General features: G+C 40.8%; 1 protein-coding gene across 2 annotated transcripts in view; it reads left to right on the forward strand.

Moving 5' to 3' along the window:
• The window catches only part of SMAD5 (SMAD family member 5), a 61,272-nt gene that overhangs the window by 15,843 nt on the left and 20,433 nt on the right, over window positions 1–24,996 (forward strand). Inside the window, exon 2 of one of the 2 annotated variants that reach the window (XM_049873701.1) lies at window positions 18,913–19,483. In XM_049873701.1, the coding sequence (XP_049729658.1) occupies window positions 19,081–19,483 (403 nt within the window). In that variant the 5' untranslated portion in view covers window positions 18,913–19,080. Of the gene's footprint in view, window positions 1–18,912; window positions 19,484–24,996 lie in introns of those variants that run through there. The other variant, XM_049873702.1, reaches the window with a different exon arrangement.

Genomic DNA, 24,996 nt, shown 5'->3' on the forward strand with positions numbered 1-24,996 from the left:
GGGTCTTCTTTTTTTGCTGACCGCCTACTTTACCAGGCATGATGTCCTTCTCTAGGGACTGGTCCCTCCTGATAACATGTCCAAAGTGTGTAAGACAAAGTCTTGCCATCCTCCCTTCACTTAAAATGCAGGCCAACATTTCATGCTAAATGGTGTCATAAAAAGGTCTGATTACAACTTCATCTTAAAGTTGTAAAACTGAGATTTTGGGAAAACGTTTAGGCTGTAATTTTATCTGTGCTTTAATTTTTATAATAAGCAAAGAATGAAGTGTGAATAGAAAAGGCTTAATTTTTCTTGCCAAATAGTTTAATAGCATAATATATTACACACGGGGGTTATCTCAAAATTCCAAGCAGCTGTAGACTCCGGGGGTGAAGATTCTACCCAGTGACATCAACCCTTCCATGGGTACTGTGTTGGTCTTATCTGATCAAGCCACACACCTGGGACGCTTACTAAGTATTGGCAAATGAAAACCATTTATTATTTATAGAAAGCAGCTTACATTTATTCGTAGATAACATTGACCAAAGTAACCATCCAGAATCCCTTACCCGTATGTCTTTTCTTCTTCAAAACCTCATGCTTTCCTGAGTTGGGAGTCTTTGCATTGGATCCCACTTTTATTGACACCAATTTATGGTATCAGACTAGTCTGGGGAAATTGCAGCTTTCTTTCCCTGGACATTTCCAGACACCAACTGCACCATATAGTCCTTTCCCTCACTGGGGGCTGGGTCAGTGGGTGTCAGCTGCAAGTTGGGGAGTTCACGTGACTCTTCCACTCATGACCAGCAGGCCCCCGTGCTCCCTTAGATCTGATAGTTTGTTGCAACGACTCACCAACTCCTAGAAAAGAGCCATCTCTAATTCAGCAGAGAAAGGGTACAAACATGAAAAGGATATATGCTTGAATTGATGCTCAGGTGAGGTCAGGAGGGGTCTCCACTGGAGGTTCCAGTTCTTAGAGAAGCCAGGTCCCTAGAGACACGTGGTCTTCTCACATGCATCATTAATCTGGAAGCTCCAAAGAATTTCTGCTTTCAAGGCCTTTATTGGCTCAAGGACCAGGGCCTCCTCATTGCATATGTATGATTGTTCGAATTAATGAATGAACATGTATGATTAATTGCATCACGCCCTGCCTCCCTTCCTGAAGTTAATCCTAAGTGTGGTCTTTGAGGCTCCCACTACAGTTGCCCATAAAGGCATCGCAGGTACCCTTGGCAAATTCCACTGGTTATTTTTAAGAAACCAGAGACAAGGCCAAACCAAGTTCTTTGTCCTACACATTACATTCTTCATGTTTAACAATTGTGTTATACTAACATTAAGAGGTGCTTTTTTTTTTTTTTTGCAAAAATATTGATAAAAATATGTATCAGTTTTTCCCAAGGACCTCTGTTAATCTTTGATTATCAGATTATTCTCGTTTGATAATCTAATTGTGTTATATTCTATTTCAGTTTCTATCTTCAGTTTTCAGTATTATGTTTGTTGGGAAAGACGGCCCCTTTTGGACCTCTTGTGCTCCTACATGTCTTGCTGACTGTGTCAAGACTCCGAGGTCCTGGCTGTTCTTTTACCTAGGTCATTTCTAATGGTTGTTTATGCATCCCATACATAACCTTGAGAGATCAGGTAACATCTTCTCTACCACCCCTTCCCCTCCCCCTGTTCCACATACAGAGTAAGTTTGCTAACTTATTGCTATTAAAGTGGTAGATTCCCCAAACTCAAGTGTTCCTCAGTGATGGAAACTCACTGTATGAGTACCATCTATCTGGGCCATACTGTGACAGCCCTGTGGGTTTTGGGGGCAAAGGGAACCACAGATATGCTGATGTTTATGTTTTTCGCTGTGCTGTGAGTAATAAAGAGTCCATTGTTTCTGACCCAATGTCCTCTGCCAGGTGCATCCACCAGACAGTAACAGATTAATTTATTAGCTTGTGAGTAGTATAAAATCAAATCCCAGATCCTACATTGCTATAGTTTTTATAAACTTGATGAAATTCTGCAGTTTTCCAGTCCCTTCTTGACGTCTCATCTTTGTTTTTGGGCTGGTGTGCCCATTAGTCTCGTATACATGATTGAACTACGAAGCACGTTCCTCGCATGTATTATTTTTGGCCCTATAGACCTGTCTAATCTTTGGCTGAAGGGTGAACCTCAGGAGCAACTTCAGTACTGAGTTAATAGGGTGTCTGGGGGCCATACTCTCAGGGTTTCTCCAGTCTCTGTCAGACCAGCAAACCTGGTTGTTTTTGTGGGTTTGTGTGTGTGAATTTGAATTTTGTTCTACATTTTTCTCCCACTCTGTCTGGGACCCTCTGTTGTGATCCCTCCCAGAGCAGTTGGTGATGGTGATCAGGCACCATCTAGTTGTTCTGAGCTCAATCTCGTGGAGGTTGTGGTAGTTGTGGTAGCTGTGGTCCATTAGTTCTTTGGACTAATCTTTCACTGTGTCTTTGGTTGTCTTCATTCTCCTTTGCTCCAGCAGGGTTGGGGCCAGTAGATGTATCTTAGATGGCTGCTTGCAGGCTTTTTAAGACTCCAGATGCATATCAACCACAGTCGGATGTAGAACATTTTCTTTATAGACCGTTAGGCAAATTGAGCTGGATGCCCCCCCGAGACCAGGGTTCCCAGCCCTCAGCCCAGTAGCTGGGTCCCTCAGGAAGTTTATGTGTGTCAAGTTATGCTGTCTTCCCCATTGTTGTATACTGTTTTTCCCTTCACCAAAGTTACCACTTACCTACCGTCTAGTTCTATCTAGTTAGTGGTTTTCCATCCCCACCTCTCCCTTCCCTTTTAACCATCAAAGATTGTTTCTTCCTGTGTGGAAACATTTCCATGTGTTTTTATAATAGTGGTCTCATATAGTATTTGTCCTTTTGTGATTGACTTATTTCACTCTGCATAATGCCCTCCAGATTAGATTCATCCATGTTGTAAGATGTTTCACAGATTTATCATGTTCTTTATAGTTGGGCAGTATTCGATTGTGTGTATGTACAATAGTTTATCAGTTCATCTGGTGAGGGGCTCTTTGGTTGTTTCCGTCATTTTGCTGTTGTAAATAACGCTGCATTGAACAGGATGTACATACGTCTACTTATGTGACAGCTTTTATTTCTCTAGGATATATTCCTAGGATTGGGATTGCTGGATCGTATGGTACTTCCGTTTCTAGCTTTTTAAGGAAGCGCCGTATGGTTTTCCAAAATGGTTGTACCATTTTGCATTTCCACCAGCAGTGCGTAACAGTTCCAAGCTCCCCGCAGCCTCTCCAACATTTGTTTTCAGTTTTTTTGATTTGTGCCAGTAATGTTGGGATGAGATGGTGTCTCTCTGTGGTTTTGATTTACATTTCTATAATGGCTAGTGATCGAGACCATCTCCTCATGTGTCTGTTAGCTGTCTGAATGTCTTCTTTGGTGAAATGTCTGTACATATCCTTTGCCCATTTTTAATTCAATTATTTGTCTTTTCATTGTAGAGGTGTTGGATTTTCCTATAGATTTTAGAGATTAGACCTTTTCAGATATTTTTGCCTGTTTTTGAATGCCATGTATGTGCAGTTATATAATGTGTAATCTTTTGTATCTGACTTGTTTTCCTCTCAATTTTATGTTTGTGAGAGTCATCCAAATTGCGTATATTAGTAATTTTGTTCGTTTTCATTTACTATGAAATGTTCCATTGTATGAGTGTTTTATCATGATTTGTTTACCCACTCTAATGTTGATGGTTATTTGGAGTTATTACTAATGAAGTTGCAGTGAACACATGTCTCTTGGACACAGCACTCATTTCTGTTGGATATATAACCAGGAATAGGGTGCTGTGCCATAGGGATCTGTGTTTAGCTTAGTAGATAATTATCAAGCAATTTTCCAAAGTAATTGTGCTAATTTACATTCCCATCAGCAATGTGGAGGCCTGGTGGCTCAGTGGTTAAGCGCTGCAGTGAGCTACGCAGTGAAAAGGTTGGGAGTTCAAATCCACCAGTCACTCCATGGAAACCCTGTGGGCCAGTTCTGCTCTGTCCTGTTGGGTCGCTAAGAGTTGGAATCTGATCTACGGCAGTGGGTTTGGTTTTTGGTATCAGCCATATATGAAAATTCCAGTTGTCTGTATTCTCATTAATACTTTGTCCTTTTAAAAATTTTAGCCATTCTGCTAGGTAATGGAGTGGTATCTCATTGTGGTGTTATTTTGCATGATTTGCATTGGCCACTAATGATGTTGACCCTGTTTTCCCATCTGATGGCCATTTTGACACCCTCTTTTGTGAAGTTCCTGTTGAGGTCTTTTGCCTATTCAGCAGTGAATTTTTATGAAGAATTTTGCTTACTTTTATAACTTAAGTGGAGACTTAGCTAATGAATACTTGGATAACTTGCACATGCCATTTATGCAGTTTGTAAAGTACACAAGACATTTTTAGGAAGAATTCCATCAAATGTGCTTAAAAATTTTAATCATTCTATATTTAAAGTCTTGAGTGCAGGATTTGTCTCTACTTCTCTCCCAGTGCTAGTTTTAAGATTACTAGTACCTAGCCTTAAAGTTTTTGGAATCTGACACCCATTGTTCTTTCTGAAGCCAACTCTTGAAGTTTAATGACATCTCCATTTACCAAAGTTGCTGGCCTTTTTTGTTCTCATTCTCTTTAAACTGTCTCTTATGTTTAATCTTTTGTGCCTCTTTCTTAACAGTAAAGGTTCGAGTATTTACTTGCTGCTCTTTTACTCTGTTAAGAACCTGTTCTTATTGTTCCAGCTCTTTGTGCAAAATAATAAAAAATTTTTTTAATCCTTGATACCATTTTTAATTGTTATATATGTTTTAAATTTTTATTGTGCTTTAAGTGAAAGTTTACAAATCAAGTCAGACTCTCATACAAAAATTTATTAACACCTTGTTGTATACTAATTGCTTTCCTGTTAATGAGACAGCATACTCCTTCCCTCCACTCTCTCTTTTCATGCCCATTTGGCCAGCTTCTGACCCCCATAGTCTCATGTGTCTACTTGATCCAAAAAGCTCATTCTTCACCAGTATCATCGTCTGTCCCATAGTCCAGTCCAATCCCTGTCTGAAGAGTTGGCTTTGGGAATGGTTCCTGTCTTGGGCTAACAGAAGGCCTGGGGACCATGACCTCCGTGGTCATTCTAGTCTCGATCAGACCATTAAGTCTGTTTTTTTTTTTTTTTTAACAAGAATTTGGAGTCTACATTGCACTGCTCTCCTGCTCCCTCAGGGGTTCTCTGTTGCATTCCCTGTCAGGACAGTCATTGGTTGTAGCCGGGCACCATCTAGTTCTTCTGGTCTCAGGCTAATGTAGTCTCTGCTCTGTGTGGCCCTTTCTGCCTCTTGGGCTCATAATTACCTTGTGTCTTTGGTGTTCTTCATTCTCCTTTGTTCCAGGTGGGTTGAGACCAGTTGATGCATCTTAGATGGCTGCTTGCTAATGTATGATAATAAATATTTTTCATCTTTACTTTGCTAAGCCTATATCTCTAGTCATAACCTTTCTCCGATGGAGCTTACCATCATTTCTACTGACAAAGCTACCTTCCAAGAGTATCCTTAATTCTCTTAATGAAATTATCTGAGTCACCTGGGTTTACAGTATAAACCAAACCCATTGCTATTCCGATCCATTGTCAATTCTGGCTCATAGCAACCCTATAGGACAGGGTAGAACTGCCCCATAGGGTTTCCAAGGCTCTAAATCTTTATGGGAGCAGACTGCCAAATCTTTGTCTCCATAGGTGGGCAGAGATGGAGAGATTTGGGCTGGAAGGTGTGTGTAGAGGTACAAACCAGAACACCAAACCCTTTGCAGTTGAGTTAATTCTGACTCACAGTGACCCTATAGGACAGAGTAGAACTGCCCCATAGGGTTTCCAGGGAGCGACTGGTAGATTCAAACTGCTCACCTTTTGGTTAGCAGCTGAGCTCTTAACCACTGTGCCACCGGGGCCGCATATAGAGGTACAGTGGTGGGTAAAGTTATATTGGGCCAGTCAGCCTCTTAAGTCTTGACTCTTCTTCTGTCTAAATACTAATGATAGGAACTCATGTTTGAACTGCACTATGCAGTTTGTAAAACATATGTATACATTGTTTTGTTTTATTACTTCAACATTTTAGTGACTTGGGAACCATGGTTCCTATTTTACAGAAATGTTAATAGGCTTAGGAAGAGTAATACCTGGTCAAGATCATATACTTAGTAAATGGCAGAATCTGATCTTCTATTTCTATTCTATTCTTTAAAAACTAAAAATAGTGAATATTTTGTTATGAAATATTTAAGCACACAAAAAAGTAGAGAAAATAACATATCTATGTACCATCACAGATGATTTGCAATATTTGCTTGAAATTTAATTTTAAAGGAAACATAGTTAAAGCTTTTTCTATCCCGTTTTCATACTTTTTTTAGTTAGTAGTATTTTATTGTGGTTTTGGTGAAAGTTTACATGGTAAATTCGGTTCCTCCCATTTGATAATTTCTGTACAGATTGTTCGGTGACATTAGTTATATTTTTCTTAATGTGTCAGCATTCTCTTTGTGTTCTGGTTGTTCCACTTCCAGTACTCTAGTTTCCCTGCCCCCATATCTTTTCATCTGTGTTTTAGAGTAAATGTTGACTTTTTGGTCCCATATAGATAGTCTTTTAGTAGAGTGTCATACTTATGGATAGTAGCCTTTGTTTTGGGTGCGACTCTGTTGTTTTTCTAAAAGGTGATCTCTGGGGATAGTTTCAGTTCAGCATTTAAAGAGTATCTCAGGGCTGCAGTCTCAGGGAGTTCTCTGGTCTCAACCAGTCCAGTTATTCTTGGCCTTTTTTTTTTTTTCTAAAGAATTCGAGTTTTGCTCTTCATTTCTCTCCCATTCTGTTTGGAACCACCTATTGTGACCCCCGTCAGAACGGTCAGTAGCAGTAGCTAGGCACCATCCAGTTCTTCCGATCTCAGGGTAGCTGAGGCTGTGGCTCATGTAAGCTGTTAGCCTTGTAGACTTGTTTCTTCTCTGAAACTTTGGTTTCCTTCCTACTTTTTTGCTCCTTATGAATAGAAATCAGTAGTTGTATCTTAGATGACTGCTTACAAGCCTTTAATATCCCAGATGCTACTCAGTTCACTAGGATGCAGAACATGAATTTTGTGAACTGTATTAACCAGTTGACTAAGTTGTCCCATGAGACTAAGGCCCTAAGCCTTCAAACCTACAAAAATCTTGCAAGGTGTTTGGTTATGTCTGAGGAGTACCTGTAGTTGTCTTCTATGGATATGTGTGCCTACACACACATATCTGTACTTACACATACAGATACTTCTGTCTTTGCATACATATGTATATACACCTGTACCTACTTGTATACCTTTTTGCCAATATACATGCATATGTGACCATACACTCTTTTTGGTCTTTTTTAGAGTTACTGCCAAATGATATATGTCAAATTCTTTAGTACAGGCATCCTTTTCTCTTGTGCACTTCTCAGCAACAACATTTACTTTGGTAAAGCTGTGCTCACTATACCCACATTTGGTGCTGCTTTTCCCATCACTAAAAATAGCAAGTATCTATGACCTAGAGTGATTTTCCCCCACCACCCCACCCCTCCCTGGTAACAGTGAACATTGGTCTCTGTATATTTATTCTTCTCTTCTACCGCTCATCTGTCAGTTTGTTGTGCTGTGGTGGTTTGCGTGTTGCTGTGATACCAGAAGTATGCCACCGGTGTTTCAGTTACCAGTAGGGTTACCCATGATGGATAGGTTTCAGCGGAGCTTCTAGTCTAAGACAGACTAGAAAGAAGGAACTGGCCGTCTACTTCTCAAGAAAGTGGCCAGTGAAAATGTTATAAATAGCAGCGGAACATTGTCTGGTATAGTGCCTCAAGATAGCCCCTCAAGTTGGAAGGCACTCAAAGTCCGACTGAAGAAGAGCTGCCCCCTCAAAGTAGAGTCGACCTTAATGATGTGGATGGAGTAGAGCTTTCAGAACATTCATTTGCTGATGTGGCATGACTCAAAATGAGAAGAAACAGCTGCAAACCTTCATTTATAATCGTATGAATCTAGGAAAACTGGAAGTCATCAAAAATGAAATGAAACACGTAAAGATTGATATTCTAGGCATTAGTGAGCTGAAGTGGACTGGTATTGGCCATTTTAAATTGGACAGTCATATGGTCTTCTATGCCAGGAATGACAGATTGAAGAGGATGCTGTTGCCTACATCATCAAAAAGAACATTTCAAGATCTATCCTGAAAAAGCGATGCTGTCAGTGATAGGATAGTATCCATATGCCTACAAGGAAGATCAATTAATACTACTATTAATCAAATTTACGCATCAACCATTAGTGCCAAAGATGAAGAAATTGGAGATTTTTACCAACTTCTGCAGTCTGAAATTGATCAAACATGCAATCGAGTTGCATTGATAACTGTTGGTGATTGGGATGCAAAAGTTGAAAACAAAGAAGGATCAGTATTTGGAAAATATGGCATTGGTGATAGAAGTGACACTGGAGATTATTTGACAGAATTTTGCAACACCAACAGCTTCTTCACTGCAAGTAACTTTTTTTCAACAACATAAATTGTGACTGTCAGACCAGCTGTTTCCAGATGATGGGGAGCATGATAAGACCGGTGAATTCTATGAGCATGGGCCCTTTGCCACACCTAATTTGCTGTGAAGTGTGTCCCTTGATGCAAGGCGATACTGTGCGGGATACCATGATGGTGGATAAGGCATTCTGTAAATCCATGGTTGGTAGTTTTGGCAGAAGCATTGTGTGCAGGGAAGGCAAATCCGTATTTAGAGTAAGTGTCTGTTCCAGTAAGGACAAAACACTGCCCTTTCCTGATGGAAGCGGTCCAGTGTAATCAACCTGTCACTGGGTTGCTGGATGATCACCTCGAGGAATGGTGCTGTATCAGGGACTAAGTGTTGGTTTCTGCTACTGGCAGATTGAGCACTCAGCAGTGACTGTAGCCAAGTTGGCCTTGGTGAGTGGAAGTCCATATTGCTGAGCCTATACATGACCTCCATCTATGCCACCATGGCCACTTTGTTCATGAGCCTTTTGGGCAATGATGGGAGTGGCTATGGGAAGAGGCTGACTGGTTTCCACAGAACATGTTATCCCGTCCACTTGATTGTTAAAATCCTTGTCTGCTGAGGTCACCCTTTGTTGAGCTCTTCTCCATACCTCCTTGTCACCAGTTTTCCAATTATGTTTCTTCAAGTCCCTGACCATCTACCCATACCATTGGCCACAGCTCATGAATCAGTATATAATCACACATTTGCCATTTCTCCTTCCAAGCAAAGTGAACATCCAGGTGCACTGTTCAGAGTCTTGCCCATTGGGAAGATCTCCCTTTACCACTGTCCTTTAGAGAGTTCCCAGAAAGGGGCTGCGGCGCTGCCGACTTTTGAGTGGTGCCTGCATACTGTGCAGAACTGTCTGTAAACCAGGCAAGAGTTTTCTCTTTCTCAGTGAACTGATTGTATGGAGTTTCCCCTTGAGGCCATGGGTGTGGACTGGGAGAGGGTAGATAATGTGACAGGAGTGAAGACCATGGACTTTTGGGCCACTTCTCATGCAACTTACTTGTGCCTTCAGGACCTGCTCTGGCTAGATCTCCTGTACAACACTTCCATTTAATGATGGAGTGCTGCTGTGCACGTCCAACTTTATGACTCTTTGGTTCAGACAGCACCCAGTTCATGATAGGCAGCTGAGGCCATGTGGTGACTTGATGTCCCATGGTTAAGCGCTCAGTCTCTACGAAGGCCTAGTTACAAGCCAAAAGCTGTTTCTCAACAGGAGAGTAGTTATTTGCAGAGAATGGCAGGGCTTTGCTCCAGAATCCTAAGAATCCGTGCTATGATTCATCAATAGGGGCCTGCCAAAGACTCCAGACAGCATCTCTATCTGCCATGGACACTTCAAGCACCATTGTATCAGCCGATTATATGGCCCAAGTGGCAGAGCTGCTTGCATAACAGCCTGAACTTGTTGCAGAGCTTTCTCTTGTTCTGGGCCCCACTGAAAACTAGCAGCTTTTCAAGTCACTTGATAGATAGGTCTGAGTAGTACACTCAAATGAGGGATAAGGGATATGTTGCCTCCAAAATCCATAGAGGCCCACCAGGTGTTGTGCCTTCTTTTTAGTTGTGGGAGGGGCCAGATGCAATAACTTATACTTCACTTTAGAAGGACTATCTTGGCATTCCCCACACCACTGGACCCCTAGAAATTCCACTGAGGTGGAAGGTGCCTGAATTTTTGTCAAATTAATTTCCCACCCTCTAGCATGCAAATATTTTACCAATAAGTCCAGAGTCATTGACACTTTTTCCTTATTAGGTCCAGTCAGCATAATAATGTCATCAATGTAATGGACCAGTGTGGTGTCTCGTGGAAGGGGAAAGTGATCAAGGTCCCTGCAGACTAAATTATGACATAGGGCTGGGAAGTTTGTATACCACTGAGGCAGGACAGTGAAGGTTATTACTGACTTCGCCGACTGAAGGCACACTGCTTCTGGTGGTTCTTCAAAACAGGTATGGGGAAAAAGGCATTAGCTAGATCAATAACTGTATACCAGGTACCCGACCAAAACATACCCTTTGCCGTCAAGTTGATTCCAACGCATAGCAGCCCTATAGCACGGAGTAGAACTGCTCCATAGGGTTTCCAAGGAGCAGCTGGTGGATTTGAACTGCTGCCCTTTGGTTAACAGCTACAGCGCTTAAGCACTGTGCCACCAGGGCTCTATACCAGGTACCAGCTGATCTTTTAATTTGCTCAAGCAATGAAACTACATCTGAAAACAGCAGCTGCAATTGGAGTCACCACTTGGCTAAGTTTTTGATAATCCACTGTCATTTTCCAGGATCCATCTGTTTTTTGCACAGGCCAGATAGGCGACTTGAATGGGAATCACCACCGCTGCATCCTTCAAGTCCTTGATGGTGGCAGTGATCTCTTTTAGGAATTCCCTCCAGGAATATAATGTTGCCTTTGGTTTACTATTTCCTAGGTAGGGGCGGTATTAATGGCTTCCACTTGACTTTTCCTATATAATCCATTTGTCAGGGATTCAGTGTGGGGGTTCTTCCAGTTGCTGAGCATATCTATTCCAATTATGAATTCTGGAATTTGGGAAATCACTACAGGATGGGTTCAGGAACCCATTGGACCCACTGTAAACCAAACATGAGCTAAGACTCCATTAGTAACCTGGCCTCCACACGCTCCCACTCAGATTGATGGGCCACAGTGACATTTTGGGTCTCCTGGAATTAGTGTCAGTTCATAGCCTGTATCCAGTAATCCCCCCAAATAATTGATTATTTCATTTTTCATAATAAACAGTCACTCATAAATGGCTGTAGAGCCCCTTAGGGGAGGCTGGAAGAAAGATTTACAGTATAAATTTTTGCCAGTGTAGTGGGGTCCTTCCTCAAGGGGACGGAGCCTCCCCTTCATTCGAGGGGTTGTGGGTCTGTAAACTGGCTTCAGTATGGGAATTGATTGACGGGCTGAGATTCTCTATCCTGCAGTTAGACTGCCATTCACTTGACCTAGAATTCTTCCGCTAGTATAGATCAAGTAAGTATTTAGTAGATTTCCTAGGAACACCATGACTAAATAGCCAACACAATTAAGTCCATATAAGTCAGACTATTTTGATTACTATTTTGACTCTGGTGCCCATTGTGGTGGCGTAGTGGTTAAATGCTGCGGCTGCTAATCAACAGGTCGGCAGTTCGAGTCCCCTGGGTGCTCCTTGGAAACTTTATCGGGCAGTTCTGCTCTGTCCTATAGGGTCGCTATGAGTCGGAATCTACTCGACGGCAGTGGGTGGGTCCATTGCGGTAACCACGTCCACCTCGTCTTTGTCAATTGAGTCCTGTCACTTGGCCCCTACCACCATGGGGTCCATTCAGCCTTACTGTATTGCCAAACCAAACCAAAACTGTTGGCATCAAGTCGATTCTGACTCATAGCGATTCTATAGGACAGAATAGACTGCCCTTTGGGGTTTCCAAGGAGTGGCTGGTGGATTTGAACTGCTGAAAAAAGTTGGTGGGATTTGTGTTGGGATTGTGTTGTATCTGTAGATCACTTTGGTTAGTACTGACATTTTTACTATATTAAGTCTTCATGTCAATGATCATGGAATGTCCTTCCATTTATGTAGGTCTCTTTTAATCTCCTATAGTAATTTTTTATAATTCTCATTGTGTAAGTCTTTTGTGTTCCTGGTTAGGTTCATATCTAGGTATTTTATCATTTTGGGGGCTATTATAAATGGTATTGTTTTCTTGATTTCCTTTTCTCATCCTTTCTTTCTTTCCTCATCAGAGTAACCAGTATTCAGTATCCTGAGATTGTTATCAGCGGTTTAGTCAGCCCCAACTCATGGTGACTTTAGGTACAACAGAACATGCCCAGTCAGCCCTGTGTCATCCTTAAAATTACCAGCAAGTTCGAGTCTGTCCTGTGGTTATTGTGCTAATCTGTCTCTCTCACCGAGGATCTTCCATGCCCTCATTGGCCTTGTACCTCACCAAACATGATGTCGTTCTCTAGCAATTGATCCCTCCTGATGACATGTCCAAAGCAAGCAAGTTGGACAGTTTTCTGTTGTGATCCGTAGGTTTTTATTGGCTAACTTTTAGAATTAGATCACAAGGCCTTTCTGCCTCATCTGTCTTAGTCTGGAAGCTCCACTGAACCTGTCCACCATGGGTAACCTTGCTGGTATTTGAAATACTGGTGGCATAGCTTCCAGCATCACAGCAACACACAAGCCACCACAATAAGACAAACTGACAGACAGTTGGATCATGAGATTAGCATGTATTATTTCCATACATATGTTAATGCTGTTACTGTATCTGTTCATAGCCCTCAATAACTTTTTTTATTGTAAATTTTGTATAGATGCCCTTATAAAAGTTTGTGCATATTTGGAAATTGCTTTTCTGGTTCATTCATTCACTCACTCATTTATTTATTTAATAAATAGGCACTAAGTCCAAGGGATAATTGGTGGTAGACAGGGAAGACAGTCTCCTTGCTTTAACGGAATTTGACATTTCAGTAGAGAAGGCGTATAGTAAATAAAAACGATAATATAATGTCAGGTAAGTATAAATGCTGTGAAAGAAGATTGAATAGAGTCGGGGGGTAGGGAATGGCGTGGGAATGAGATGTATACTATTTTAGATAAAGTGATCAGGAGGTGATATTTTAGTAAGAGAGATTAAGGAGGTGACATTTTGAGCAACTGGATTAATTTGAGAGAGTGGGCTGTGTTAAAATCTGGAAGGAGAATTTCAGGGGCAAAGGATTTGAGGTAGAGATGACCTTGGAGTCATTGAGAAGTGGAAGGAAGTTAAATGTGATGAAGTGCCATGTTAGCTAGAGGGATAGTGGGAAGAAATGAGTTTGGAGGGGATGCAAAGGGCACGTAAAACAGGTTTTGTGAGATATAAAGAAGTTTGGATTTTGAGTGTGATGGAAAGCTACCAGATGATTTTGAGCAGTGGAATGACATGATTTACAGAATAGAATTCTATATAGAATTCTGTATAGTGTAGAAAAGAATGTGGTAGATCTTTCTGTATTGATATGGAAAGATCTTGAAGATACATTGTTTATACAGTTTTCTCTACCTTGCTGCTTTTCTTTTTATGTTAAAAAAAAAAAAAGGTAAAATGTTGACCTTTTCGGTATTTGCTTGTATATGTGTAAAATTTCTCTGGAAGGAGATAAGAGACAAATATCACAGTGATTACCCGTAAGTAGGGGAGCTGATGTTAGGGAGAAGAGTAGAAGGAGAACTGACCACATACACTTTTTATACAATAAGAAAAGTTTGAAAACTATACAGAAAAGTACATACGCTATAAGTATCTGGCCAGGCGAATTTTTATAAACTGAACTCTCTTATGTAACCTTCACTCCTGTCGAGAAGCAGAACATTATCTGGACAGCAGAAATGTACTCAACCTCCCTTCTAGTTATTACCGCCACCCCTCCCTTCAGAGGATAACCACCATCCTGATTTCTAACAGCATAGATAAGTTTTGCCTGCATTTTATGTCAGCTCTCAACTTCATTTTACTCAGCATTATTTGTTTTGCGATTATCTACTATTTTTATTTTCACATCATGCGAGAAATGTGTTAATACATTCCCTTTATCAAAAGATTGAAACAATACAGAAGTATATAGAACAAAGCATGCAGAACCCTCCTCAACTGCCCCAGCTCCCCAGACGTAGGATAACTGCAATTAATAATTTACTATGTAGCCATCTAGTCCTTGTTCTCTATATTTATATATGGAAATAACCTTTTCCTTTTTCATGTTGCTACATAAAATGGCTAGTAGTTAATAATGTTGACAGCAATAATAGATTAATGTTAATATTTATTAAGCATTTTCCCTGTACTCTGTATGCTGAGCAAATAATCCAAGAAGCTAGACTATATGAAGAAGAATGGGGCATCAGGATTGGAGGGAGATTCATTCACAACCTGCATTATGTAGATGACACAACCTTGCTTGCTGAAAGTAAAGAGGACTTGAAACACTTACTGATGAAGATCAAACACTACAGCCTTCAGTATGGATTACACTTCAACATAAACAAAAATCCTCACAGCTGGACCAATAAGCAGCATCATGATAAACGGAGAGAAGACTGAAGTTTTACAGGTTTTCATTTTACTTCAATCCACAATCAATGCTCATGGAAGCAGCAGTCAGGAAATCAGATGTCCCATTGCATTGGGCAGATCTGCTGCAAAAGACCTCTTTTGGGTGTTGAAAAGCAAAGATGTCACTTTGAGTACTGAGGTGCGCCTGACCCAAGTGATGATATTTTCAGTTTCCTCATATACATATGAAAGGTGAATAGTGAATAAGGAAGACCAAAGAAGAATTTGATACTGACTGTTGTCTCCGAGCCATCTATGTTATGGTATTAATTTATTTTATGTTTGCTTACTGTATTCTAGCTTCTTGCTTTGTTTTGTTTTGATATGCCCAAATAGGCTGCTTGAGTGAGCTAGCTTGATAATTTGTGCCTCTGAAGCTCTAACGTCCTGTCACCAGATGGCTAGAGCTGTTACCAGGTATATGAGCCTAGGAGTCAATTCACTTTTGTTGTATGGTTCAAGTCAGGTGTCCAGGTAATCAGTCGGTCACCAAGTGTGTGGTGCAGTTTCTGTTGTACAGTCTTAGAGGGGCGCGGGTGACTGGTATAGGCGTAGGTATCTGATTGCAGCAGGGCGTCACGCTCTGAGCAAGACAGGCTGACAACTGACCCCTGAGTATGAGGAACGCGCGTCCCAGTTCCCTAGAGCACACAGGTGGGTGGGTTCTGTAGCCGGACCGTGGGCACCCAGTGCTTTTGGTTGTAAGGACTGGGATGCAGCACTTATCCTTGGACCCTTGTCGCAGGTGGCTAGGTGGCATGGGTGGAGCCACCAGTCCTCAGGCCCCTGATGTGAGTAGGTGAGGACCCTGTTTAATAGGCAGAGGGTGTCAATTGTCACCCCCCCACCCCACCCCATCACTCCACCGCACAGCTGAAACAGTTGAAGTCAACTATCAGGCACATACACTGTTGCAGTATGGGCCCACACAGGTACATGCAGGGGTGAAAGGCAAAGTCCATGGACTGTTTGTGCCTGGACCGGAACCACTTCTACCGTGAGTTCCCAGCTTTAGGAGCTGGCAGATTATCTTTTTCCCCAATTGTTAATTTATTCCTTCTCCAAGGCCGGGAGAATGGCTCAGGTGTGCAGCAGGACCTATCTCAGACCCAGGCACTAAAGCCAGCTTGGGGACTGGGAGTGTAGTAAATTAGAAGCAAGTACTTACCTTTGGTCGAGAGCTGTTCTTCTCTGATTCTGGAGGCGTGATTAGACTGTGCGGCTCACTGTCTATCGCCGGGGAAACTGCATCCCAAACGCTACCGGCAGCCGCACTGGGGTCGTGCCAGGGGATCGTGCCTGAGGGGTGCTGGTTCCCGCTGAGTCAGGTCCGGAAACTCCTTGCCGCTTCTGAACCATCTCTCCTTCCCCCTGTCGCTCAGTCTGATTTCCTAACTTTGCCTTTGATGTTCAGGGCTCCTAGGTTGTGTTATATATTATAGCTTCGTTTGTTTTTTGGGCCTTTGTTGTAAGAGATATCATTGGAAAGGCCTGACTACTCCACCATCTTGTCCCCACTGCCTAACCAAAGAAGAATTTGAGTTGTGCTGTTCGGCAAAGAATACTGAATATACCATGGACTGCTGAAAGAATGAACAAATCTGTCTTGAAAGAAGTACAGTCAGAATGCTGCTTAGAAGCAAGTATGACAAGAGTTTGTCTCACCAGGAGGGACCAGTTCCTGGAGAAGGATATCATACTTGGTAAAGTAGAGAGTCAGTGAAAAAGAAGAAGACCCTCAATGACATGGATTGATACAGTGGCTGCAACAATGGGCTCAAGTCTAACAATGATTATGATAATGGTACAGGACCAGGCAGTGTTTCATTCTGTTGTACGTTGCGTTGCTATGAGTCGGAACCAACTTGATGGCACCTAACAACAACAACAGTATACTCTTTACTGTATACTTTTCTATGTATTCTAGTAATATATTTGATATATATAAACATTTATATATGACAACCCAGTATTCCCATTTTACAGATGAGGAAACAGAGGTCAAGCACCATGCACAGAGATACAGCATCCACTTACTCTTTTTAATGGCTGCATAGAATTCTTATATTTAAGCCCTGTTGGTTACAGTTAAATTGTTTCTGTACTCATTGCTACATTTAGAATGAAGTCCGTATTCTGAATTCTGGCCTTCATGTTTCTCCCCCGCCCCCTACCCTCCCTCCAAACATATTTCTCCATTGCATGCACACATTCTTCACACACACACACACACACACATTTTAGCCTCTCTTTTATTCCAGTATTCCTGAATAAGATCTCAGTCAGCCAGGGCCCCCATAGTTTTCTGTATGTGTCCTTTTGCCTTTGGAATTTCCCTTCTTGTATCAGACAACCAAAATACCCCTTTTCTTTCTGCCCCAGATAGATTTTATCCCACCTCCTTTATGAAGCTACAACTGAGATCAGCCCTTCTTCCATTTTGTTTGTCACATAACACTTAATTTTCTGTGACTTGTTAGTAAATAATCTGCCTTTATTCTCTAGTTATATCTTTCTAGTTTAATACAGCCAGTTTTATTTGCTTGGCAAAAATCCTCCATGGGGTTGGGGAAGTTAAGGCACAAGGCCTCTTCACACACAAGAAATATACATACATTCACTTCCCTGTACCCCATCCCATGCCCCATGGTGCCAGCATAGCAGTCTCCATAGCCATGACTATTTGATCAGCACCCAGAACAATGCCCGGCACTTAGTAGACTCTCAGTAAGTATATGGTTGAATGGATGTATCGGTTGACTCTGAGATGAAACCTATTTGGCAATGAGTTTTGTTTTGTTTTTTTTTTTCAAGCCTCATAACCATTCAGAGTACATGGCACATAACATGCAATCAGAATTATTTGTTGAATTTAACTCAGTTTTATTTTACTTTATGTTTACCTGAGTTTTAACTGAGCATGTCTGTTCTTTTCTGGGAAGATACACCCTAATCTGGAATGGTCTTGATGCTAGAATTTGTCAGAGGCAGAGCTGCAGTATTATTTGTCAATTTTAGGCACAAGAAAAGAAACATCTTTGCTACTGACACCCTTTTTCCAGACATTACTCCTGCCGTTTCACTAGCTGCCCATTGTCTATAGTTGACTGTCTAGTATCCACGCTTATCACTGCAGCGCCACTGCATATCACTTCCACTTACCATCACCAGAGCTCCTTCACAGCGCAGAGTGCCTAGAGCAGGTTCATTTTGGCACTTTGGTCTGTGTTTGTTTTTCCGTTAGTAAATGAATATTATGTTCCAAATAATTGTAACACTGCATATGAAGGAAGTAAATTTATTTAATGTAAATTAATATGTGCGATGCAGGCAGTAACCTCAATTTCCAACACATTTAGTATAAAAAAGCATGTTTAAAATATCACAGAAACCAATAGAGATTATAAAATTATAAGTCATCCTTTTTTGGATTAAACTATGATTTTATTCTTTTTAAATCTATTTGGTATTCTTAGTTTTTAAATTAGATACTTCCCATTTTTCTGGGATTTCTATGTATTACGATTTGTTTGAGGGTTTGGAGCATTTTATCTTACAAAAACCCTTAATACAATTTGCATCTAATAATGTGACTTGAATGTTATGTTTTTTGCTCAAACCTTATAAGTTTGCAAAACATTTTTAAGAGTAATGACCTTAAGGAAGAACTAGATTTTTTTCTTAAGGTTTCTGTTCACATCAGAACATATCACATTCAAGACTGGCTTTAAGGGTCATGTGAATTTCAGTGAAGAAAAAGGACTTGAGAATCAAGTCTAGAAGGCCGTTTTAGGGCTTAGTGGCCTGACCACGGAAATAAAGTCTAGAGGCTGTTTTTTGGATGATACATAGGAGGTGGAGCAACCTGTTTTTGCTTTTGGTTATCGTTTGGCATTGACAGTGAATTATTTGTTAAAGTTACGAAGAGGGAAGTTAGCAGTCACAGAACTTTCATTTGGAAACTTATAATAGAAAAAATTTCTTGCGTATTTGTGTTTTTTCATTCTACTTTGTAATGCTGTTCTTATTAAAAAATAACACTTTTCAATTATATTGATTTAAAGGTATGTAACTTGGATTGGTTTAAATTGGGGATCTTATCCTTTTTTTCCCCTTTCTCTTTCAGGACTTGAACCAGTGAAAGAAGTGGATGGCACTTATGAAGATAAATGTTACTCCTTCCTTTTTAACGGGAATGTCTGCTTAGGAACATCTGCTTAGGAGCTGTATATGATCTTTTCTTTCAATACCCACTGACTTTGAGTTGCAGGAAGGTCTCTGAAGATTATATCAAATGACGTCAATGGCCAGCTTGTTTTCTTTTACTAGTCCAGCAGTAAAGCGATTGTTGGGCTGGAAACAAGGTGACGAGGAGGAAAAATGGGCAGAAAAGGCAGTCGACGCTTTGGTGAAAAAGTTAAAAAAGAAAAAGGGTGCCATGGAGGAACTGGAGAAAGCCTTGAGTAGTCCAGGACAGCCAAGCAAATGTGTCACTATTCCTAGGTCTTTAGATGGACGCCTGCAGGTTTCTCACAGAAAAGGCCTGCCCCATGTTATATATTGTCGTGTTTGGCGCTGGCCTGATTTGCAGAGTCATCATGAGCTAAAACCATTGGATATTTGTGAATTTCCTTTTGGATCTAAGCAAAAAGAAGTCTGTATCAATCCATACCACTATAAGAGAGTGGAGAGTCCAGGTAGGTTTTGCTCCCCTCAGAAGGGGAAAAAAATAAATCTTCTTTCTTTCTGACTTGCATTTAACTGGATTTAGTAATTAAAGGTCGTATTAACCTTGTGTTTTCTTCTTAAAGATTTTAATTCTAGAAGGAATACTAGATTTTGAATTTAGCTTTTTATGTGGAAGTGATACAACACCCACATGGCTTATTCCAATTCATTGTTCATTCTAAGTACCCATACATACACTATGCTGTCTCTGTGGATGACCTGTATGTGTTTTAAGTAAGGCTTAAGGTCTGTGTATACACTCAGTCCCACTCCTTTTTGTCAAGAACTTTGTTCCTACAATTATCACCACTCTCTGTAGCATCATCTTTCACCTTAAGTAGTCTCCTAATTGATCTCCTGGCCTCTCTTCTTACCCCACCCCCATTTGGTTTGTACACAGCCACTAGAACGATCTTTAAAATACATATATCAAATCATGTCAGTCCTTACTCAAAACACTTTAAAGGTTTTCTGTGACACTTAGAACAGATTCCCACAAGGCCCTTCCATGATCTGTCCTCTGGCTTCCTCTGTTCCTTGAACTTTCCATGCTCCTGCGTCCAGGCTTTTCTTTTTGCTGTTTCTACCACGCAGAGTACTTTCTCCCCCAGGATCTTTTCAAATATCCTAATCATAACTTAACTCTTATACTATGTATATATTTTGTTTATTGTCTTACATGAACAGGGACTGCCTCTGTTTTGTTCACCACTGCATACCCAGTGCCTGGAATAGTATTACCTGGGATTTCAGAGAGAGAGTGTGTGTGTATGTGTGTATACACATACATACATATATATACACGTTTATGTAATGAACGAATTGTATAAGCTGAGATACTAGCTGGGTGTATTAGTTATGTATTGCTGCATAACAAATTACCACAAACTTAGCAGCTTAATACAACACACGTTTATTATCTCATAGTTTCTGTGGGTCAGGAGTCTAGGCAGGCTTACCTGGGCCTTTTGCAAGGCTGTAATCAAAGTGCTGGTCAGGGCTGGACTCTCATCTGAGGCTTGACTGGGGAAGGATCTTGTTTCAAGCTCATGTCATTGTTGGCAGAATTCAGTTCCTTGCGGGCCATTGAAATCTTTTGCTGGTTGTTGGTTGGAGGCTGCCTTCAATTGTTTGCCACATGGCCCTCTTCAGAGGTAGCTTGCATTCATTCAAAGTAGTTTGCTTCTTCAAAGCCAGTAAGAGAGTCTCCTCATAATAAGGATGTTATAGTCTTATGGAATGTAATCATGTACATCTTGTCACCTTTATTGTATTGGTTAGAAGCAAGTTACCGGTCTTACCCTCAAGGGTGAGGGGATTATGTGTCCACACTTAAGGGGGCGGGGATCATTCAAGGGCATGAACACCAGGAGGTGGCATCATGGAGACCATCTTAGAGTCTATTTGGAACATTGGGGTTCAGTTGGAGATAAGGCCAAAAATGAACCAAACCAAACCTGTTGCTGTTGAGTTGATTCTGACTCATAGAGACTCTATTGGACAGAATAGAACTGCCTCATAGGGTTTCCAAGGAGCTGCTGGCAGATTTGAACTGCTGACCTTTTGGTTAGCAGCCTCAGCTCTTAACTACTCTGCCACTAGGGGACTGTGAAAATAATGTTGAATGTGAATATTACCAAAAACAGTAGCAATGATGATGGTTGGACTCTCAGGGAAAGTTCAGTTTAAGAGTTTAAAAATGACCAGTTGGTATCTGAGGTAACTGTCAGTTTCTTATTGAGTCCAAGGAGAGCTTTATCCTAAAGGCACTGGTGAGGAAAGGAACATGTGAGAATTTAATAGAGAAGTAGTCTGAAAAACTCCCAAGCTTGATACATGCTGGAAAGAAAGTCTTAAGAATATAGCATTTTCCCTAGAGCCAAGGTATAGCTGGTAATCACTCGGTAGAAATGTCGTATTTTTTCTAATTTCTTTTCCTCAGCTATGACTCATTCTACAGAAAAGACTGGGGAATAGCTCTGATACTTTTAAATGACTCTGGAAATCAGACCCAAAATTTCCTGAAAGAAATGTATTTTTTAGTGATTTTCTGTCCTTTATTTCCTACATCTAGTTGGTTATCAGGACCTTGGTAGTTTTATTTTGAGACTAATGACATGACTATATGTTGTACTTCCACTACCACCATCATAAATTATTCCTTAAATGGATTATTATTGCTTTAAGATAAAGTGTTGCTACAAGCTCATAACTGGATTTTTTCCAGCACCTGTAGGTTGGTGTCTGTTACTAATTTTGGAAAATTCTCAGCCATTGTTACTTCAAATATTTCTTCTGTTCTTTCTCTCTTTCTTCTCCTTCTGGTATTCCTGTTATGCATATGTTATACCTTTTGTAATTGTTCCATCCCCTAAAAAAGAAACCTGTTGCCATCAAGTCGACTCTGACTCATAGCCACCCTATAGGACAGTGTAGACCTGCCCCGTAGTTTCCAAGGCTGCAGTCTTTACTGAAGCAGACTGCCACATCTTTTTCCTGCGGAGCGGCTGGTGGGTTCAAACTGCTGACTTTTCGGTTAGCAGCTGAGCATTTAAGTACACCACCAAACCAAAAAAATTAAAAAAAAACCAAGCCCATTGCCATGAGTCAATTCTGACTCATAGCGACCCTACAGGACAGAGTAGAACTGCCCCACAGGGTTTCCAAGGAGCGGCTGGTGGATTCAAACTGCCGACCTTTTGGTTAGCAGCCAAGCTTTTAACCACTGTGCCACCAGGGCTCCTTAATTGTGCCATAGCTTTGAATATTCTGTGATTCTCTGTATTTGCCTGTGTGCCGTCTAGTTTTGGGGGCAGCAGTTTGCCCTGTGACCTCAGTTCTCCAAGGGATCTAAGAATAATTGTTGATTTTTCAGTTCAGTTTTTCTCTTGTGACAATAGGAGTGACGATTTCCAAACTCTTTACATGTTGGACTGGAAACTGGAAGTCTCAGACCAGAAACTGGATTCTTTGCGTGTAGTTTACCTAGTATCTAAAACTGCCACATGAGTCTTCTGAAAGCTTGCTTTTATTAATGTTTACAGACTTAGTTGTTTCCCATTCATCCAACAGACATTAAATACCCTGTAGTAGGCCAAACTTTGTACAGAGTCACCTTGAAGATCTCCTGGTTGGCTGTGGAGAGGCAGACAAGCAAATGGACGATTCTGAATGAGGTGTGAGTGCTGTGATAGAAGTGTGCACAGTATGCTTGATAGCAGAGAAGACAGTCCGTAATCCTTTGGCTGATCAGCATCTGTACGATCTGCCACCATCCTCTAATCTGTTTAGTTCATGCATTCTCAGTGGGGATGATATTGTCCCCAGGGGAATGAAAATTGGTTCTTGAGGGGTAAAAACCTTATTTTATGTATAAAGCACAGATATACATATAGTACATAAACAGATACGGTATAACCGTCGTATTAAAATTTCATGGGTGCGGAAATGAGGAAAAAATACCTAAATAGGCTCTTTAGAGAGGGTGTTAATGAGAAAATGACTGAGAAACACTAATTTTGTTCAATACTAGAATAAACCTCTTACCTAATCAGGCATGAGCCCCTGTTGCCACATGATAGTTTTTCCTTCCTTAATTTATTTACATTCTTCCTTGGGTCTGGAATTTATTCTTATCCAGTACTGAATTTCTACACAACTTCATGATCTGGTAAGTTCTATAAAATAACTATTTCTCTGACTTTGCTGGCCCTTATTGGTCCTTCTTTCTTCCTTATCATTCTAGCACTTGTATTCCCCCCACCCCTTCCCCCACCCCCCGGCCCAGCTCTTGTTTTCTTTACTTCCCTCACTCCCTTACATTGGGCAGGTGGTTATATTCTCTCATTTTGTTTTCAGCTATTCAGACTGATAGCTCTTATTCCCTCCCTCAAATTCTTCAAATGCAAGGGCTCTGCTGCATAATAGTAACTGAAAGAACAATGAGTGAATGAAAGAACAATGAGACCAAGTAGGACATTTTCAGTGTTTCAAAGTTTGGAAAGCACTTCCATGTTTATTATCTCATTTGATCCTTACCCAGCCCTATGAGATAAATAGGCAGGCAGAAATTGTCATATCACAGATGAGGAATCCGAGACTCAGAAATGGGAAGAGATTTGCTCAGGATCACATAGCTTATGATAGCAGAATCTAGATTATAGCCCAGGTCTGTGGTTTTTTTGTTCTAAATTCTGTGTTTTTGCAAGCCATATTTTACTAATTAAAATATTAGGCAGTTTATTTATGTGGAACATTTATTGGGCACCTGATGTGTAAAACAACTACAGGATTTGGGAAGTTACTGGGAAGGGGGATAAAATGAGAAGTAAAATTGGGCTCCTGCTATCAAGGATCTCTTTAACAATTAGAAAGTAAAATGTAAGGTGAGCTGTACTATAATAGAGGTACGTACTTGAGGGGGCAAAATCATTGTGAGGATCATGGAAGACAACATGGTAGAGGTGTTATTTAATTAGGTCCTTGAAAAAATGACTGATTTCAATATGTAAAGGATGAGGTGGCAGTGTGGGAGGACCTTCTAGACACAACAAAAAACAAGGTATAACACTAGCCCTAAGTTATATCATCTGTTTGTGAATGGTCAGGAGTCTGACGTGTTTAGAGCATAGGATACTTTGCCTGGCAACTGGGGGGAGTGTTAAATGAGGCTGAAAAGGTTGGTCGGGTTATTTTGGAAACGTTGCTGTATGTATTAAGACCTTGGGAGTTACAAGTGACAGAATCCCAATTTGAACTAGTTTAAGTGAAAAAGGAGATGTATTAGAAGGGCATTGGGTACTTCAAAAAATCTAAGGAAGGGTTATGTACTCAAACTGAGAGGGGAAGGGCATGGATATAGCTGGGTCAGAGACTTGAAGGACACCATCAGAATTCTGTCTTGCTTATTAGTCTGCTGTCACTGCCTGCCCCCCGCTTCTCTTTTTGTTTGTTTTCTTAAGAATTTTTTTTTTTTTTCTACTATTATCTCCAGAGCTCCCAGATTTCACTTCTAACTAGTTGAGCTGTTTGAAAGAAATTATTTTTGGTCCTGAGTCCAAATATCCCAAGGGAAGGGACAGAAGTAGTAGTAGTGGTGGTAGTGGTAGTAGTAACAGTAATAGCACCTATCATTTATTGAGCACTTATGGACTAGGCACTTTTCTAGCCCTATTAAGTTATTTCCTCATAGGTTAGAAAATGATGGTCACACTTCACAATCCTGTGAGGGTATTTTCATTTTATAGTTAAGGAAACTAAGGCTTAGAAGGGAAGTAAACTCACCCAAGATCATACAGCTTGTATGGTGGAGTCAGCAAGTATTATAAAAAGATAAAAAGATGGGAAGCGATAAGGAAGATAAGAAAATTAGAGGGCCAATGCAGGTGGTTTGATGTTTGGTAGACAATATCGTCCTAGTGGTTAACTCCACGGAATCTGGAGCCAGACTTTCTGGGTTTGAGTACTGGTTTTACAACTTACT

The sequence above is a fragment of the Elephas maximus genome, chromosome 2 (genome assembly GCF_024166365.1).
Source record: "Elephas maximus indicus isolate mEleMax1 chromosome 2, mEleMax1 primary haplotype, whole genome shotgun sequence".
NCBI lineage: Eukaryota > Metazoa > Chordata > Mammalia > Proboscidea > Elephantidae > Elephas > Elephas maximus.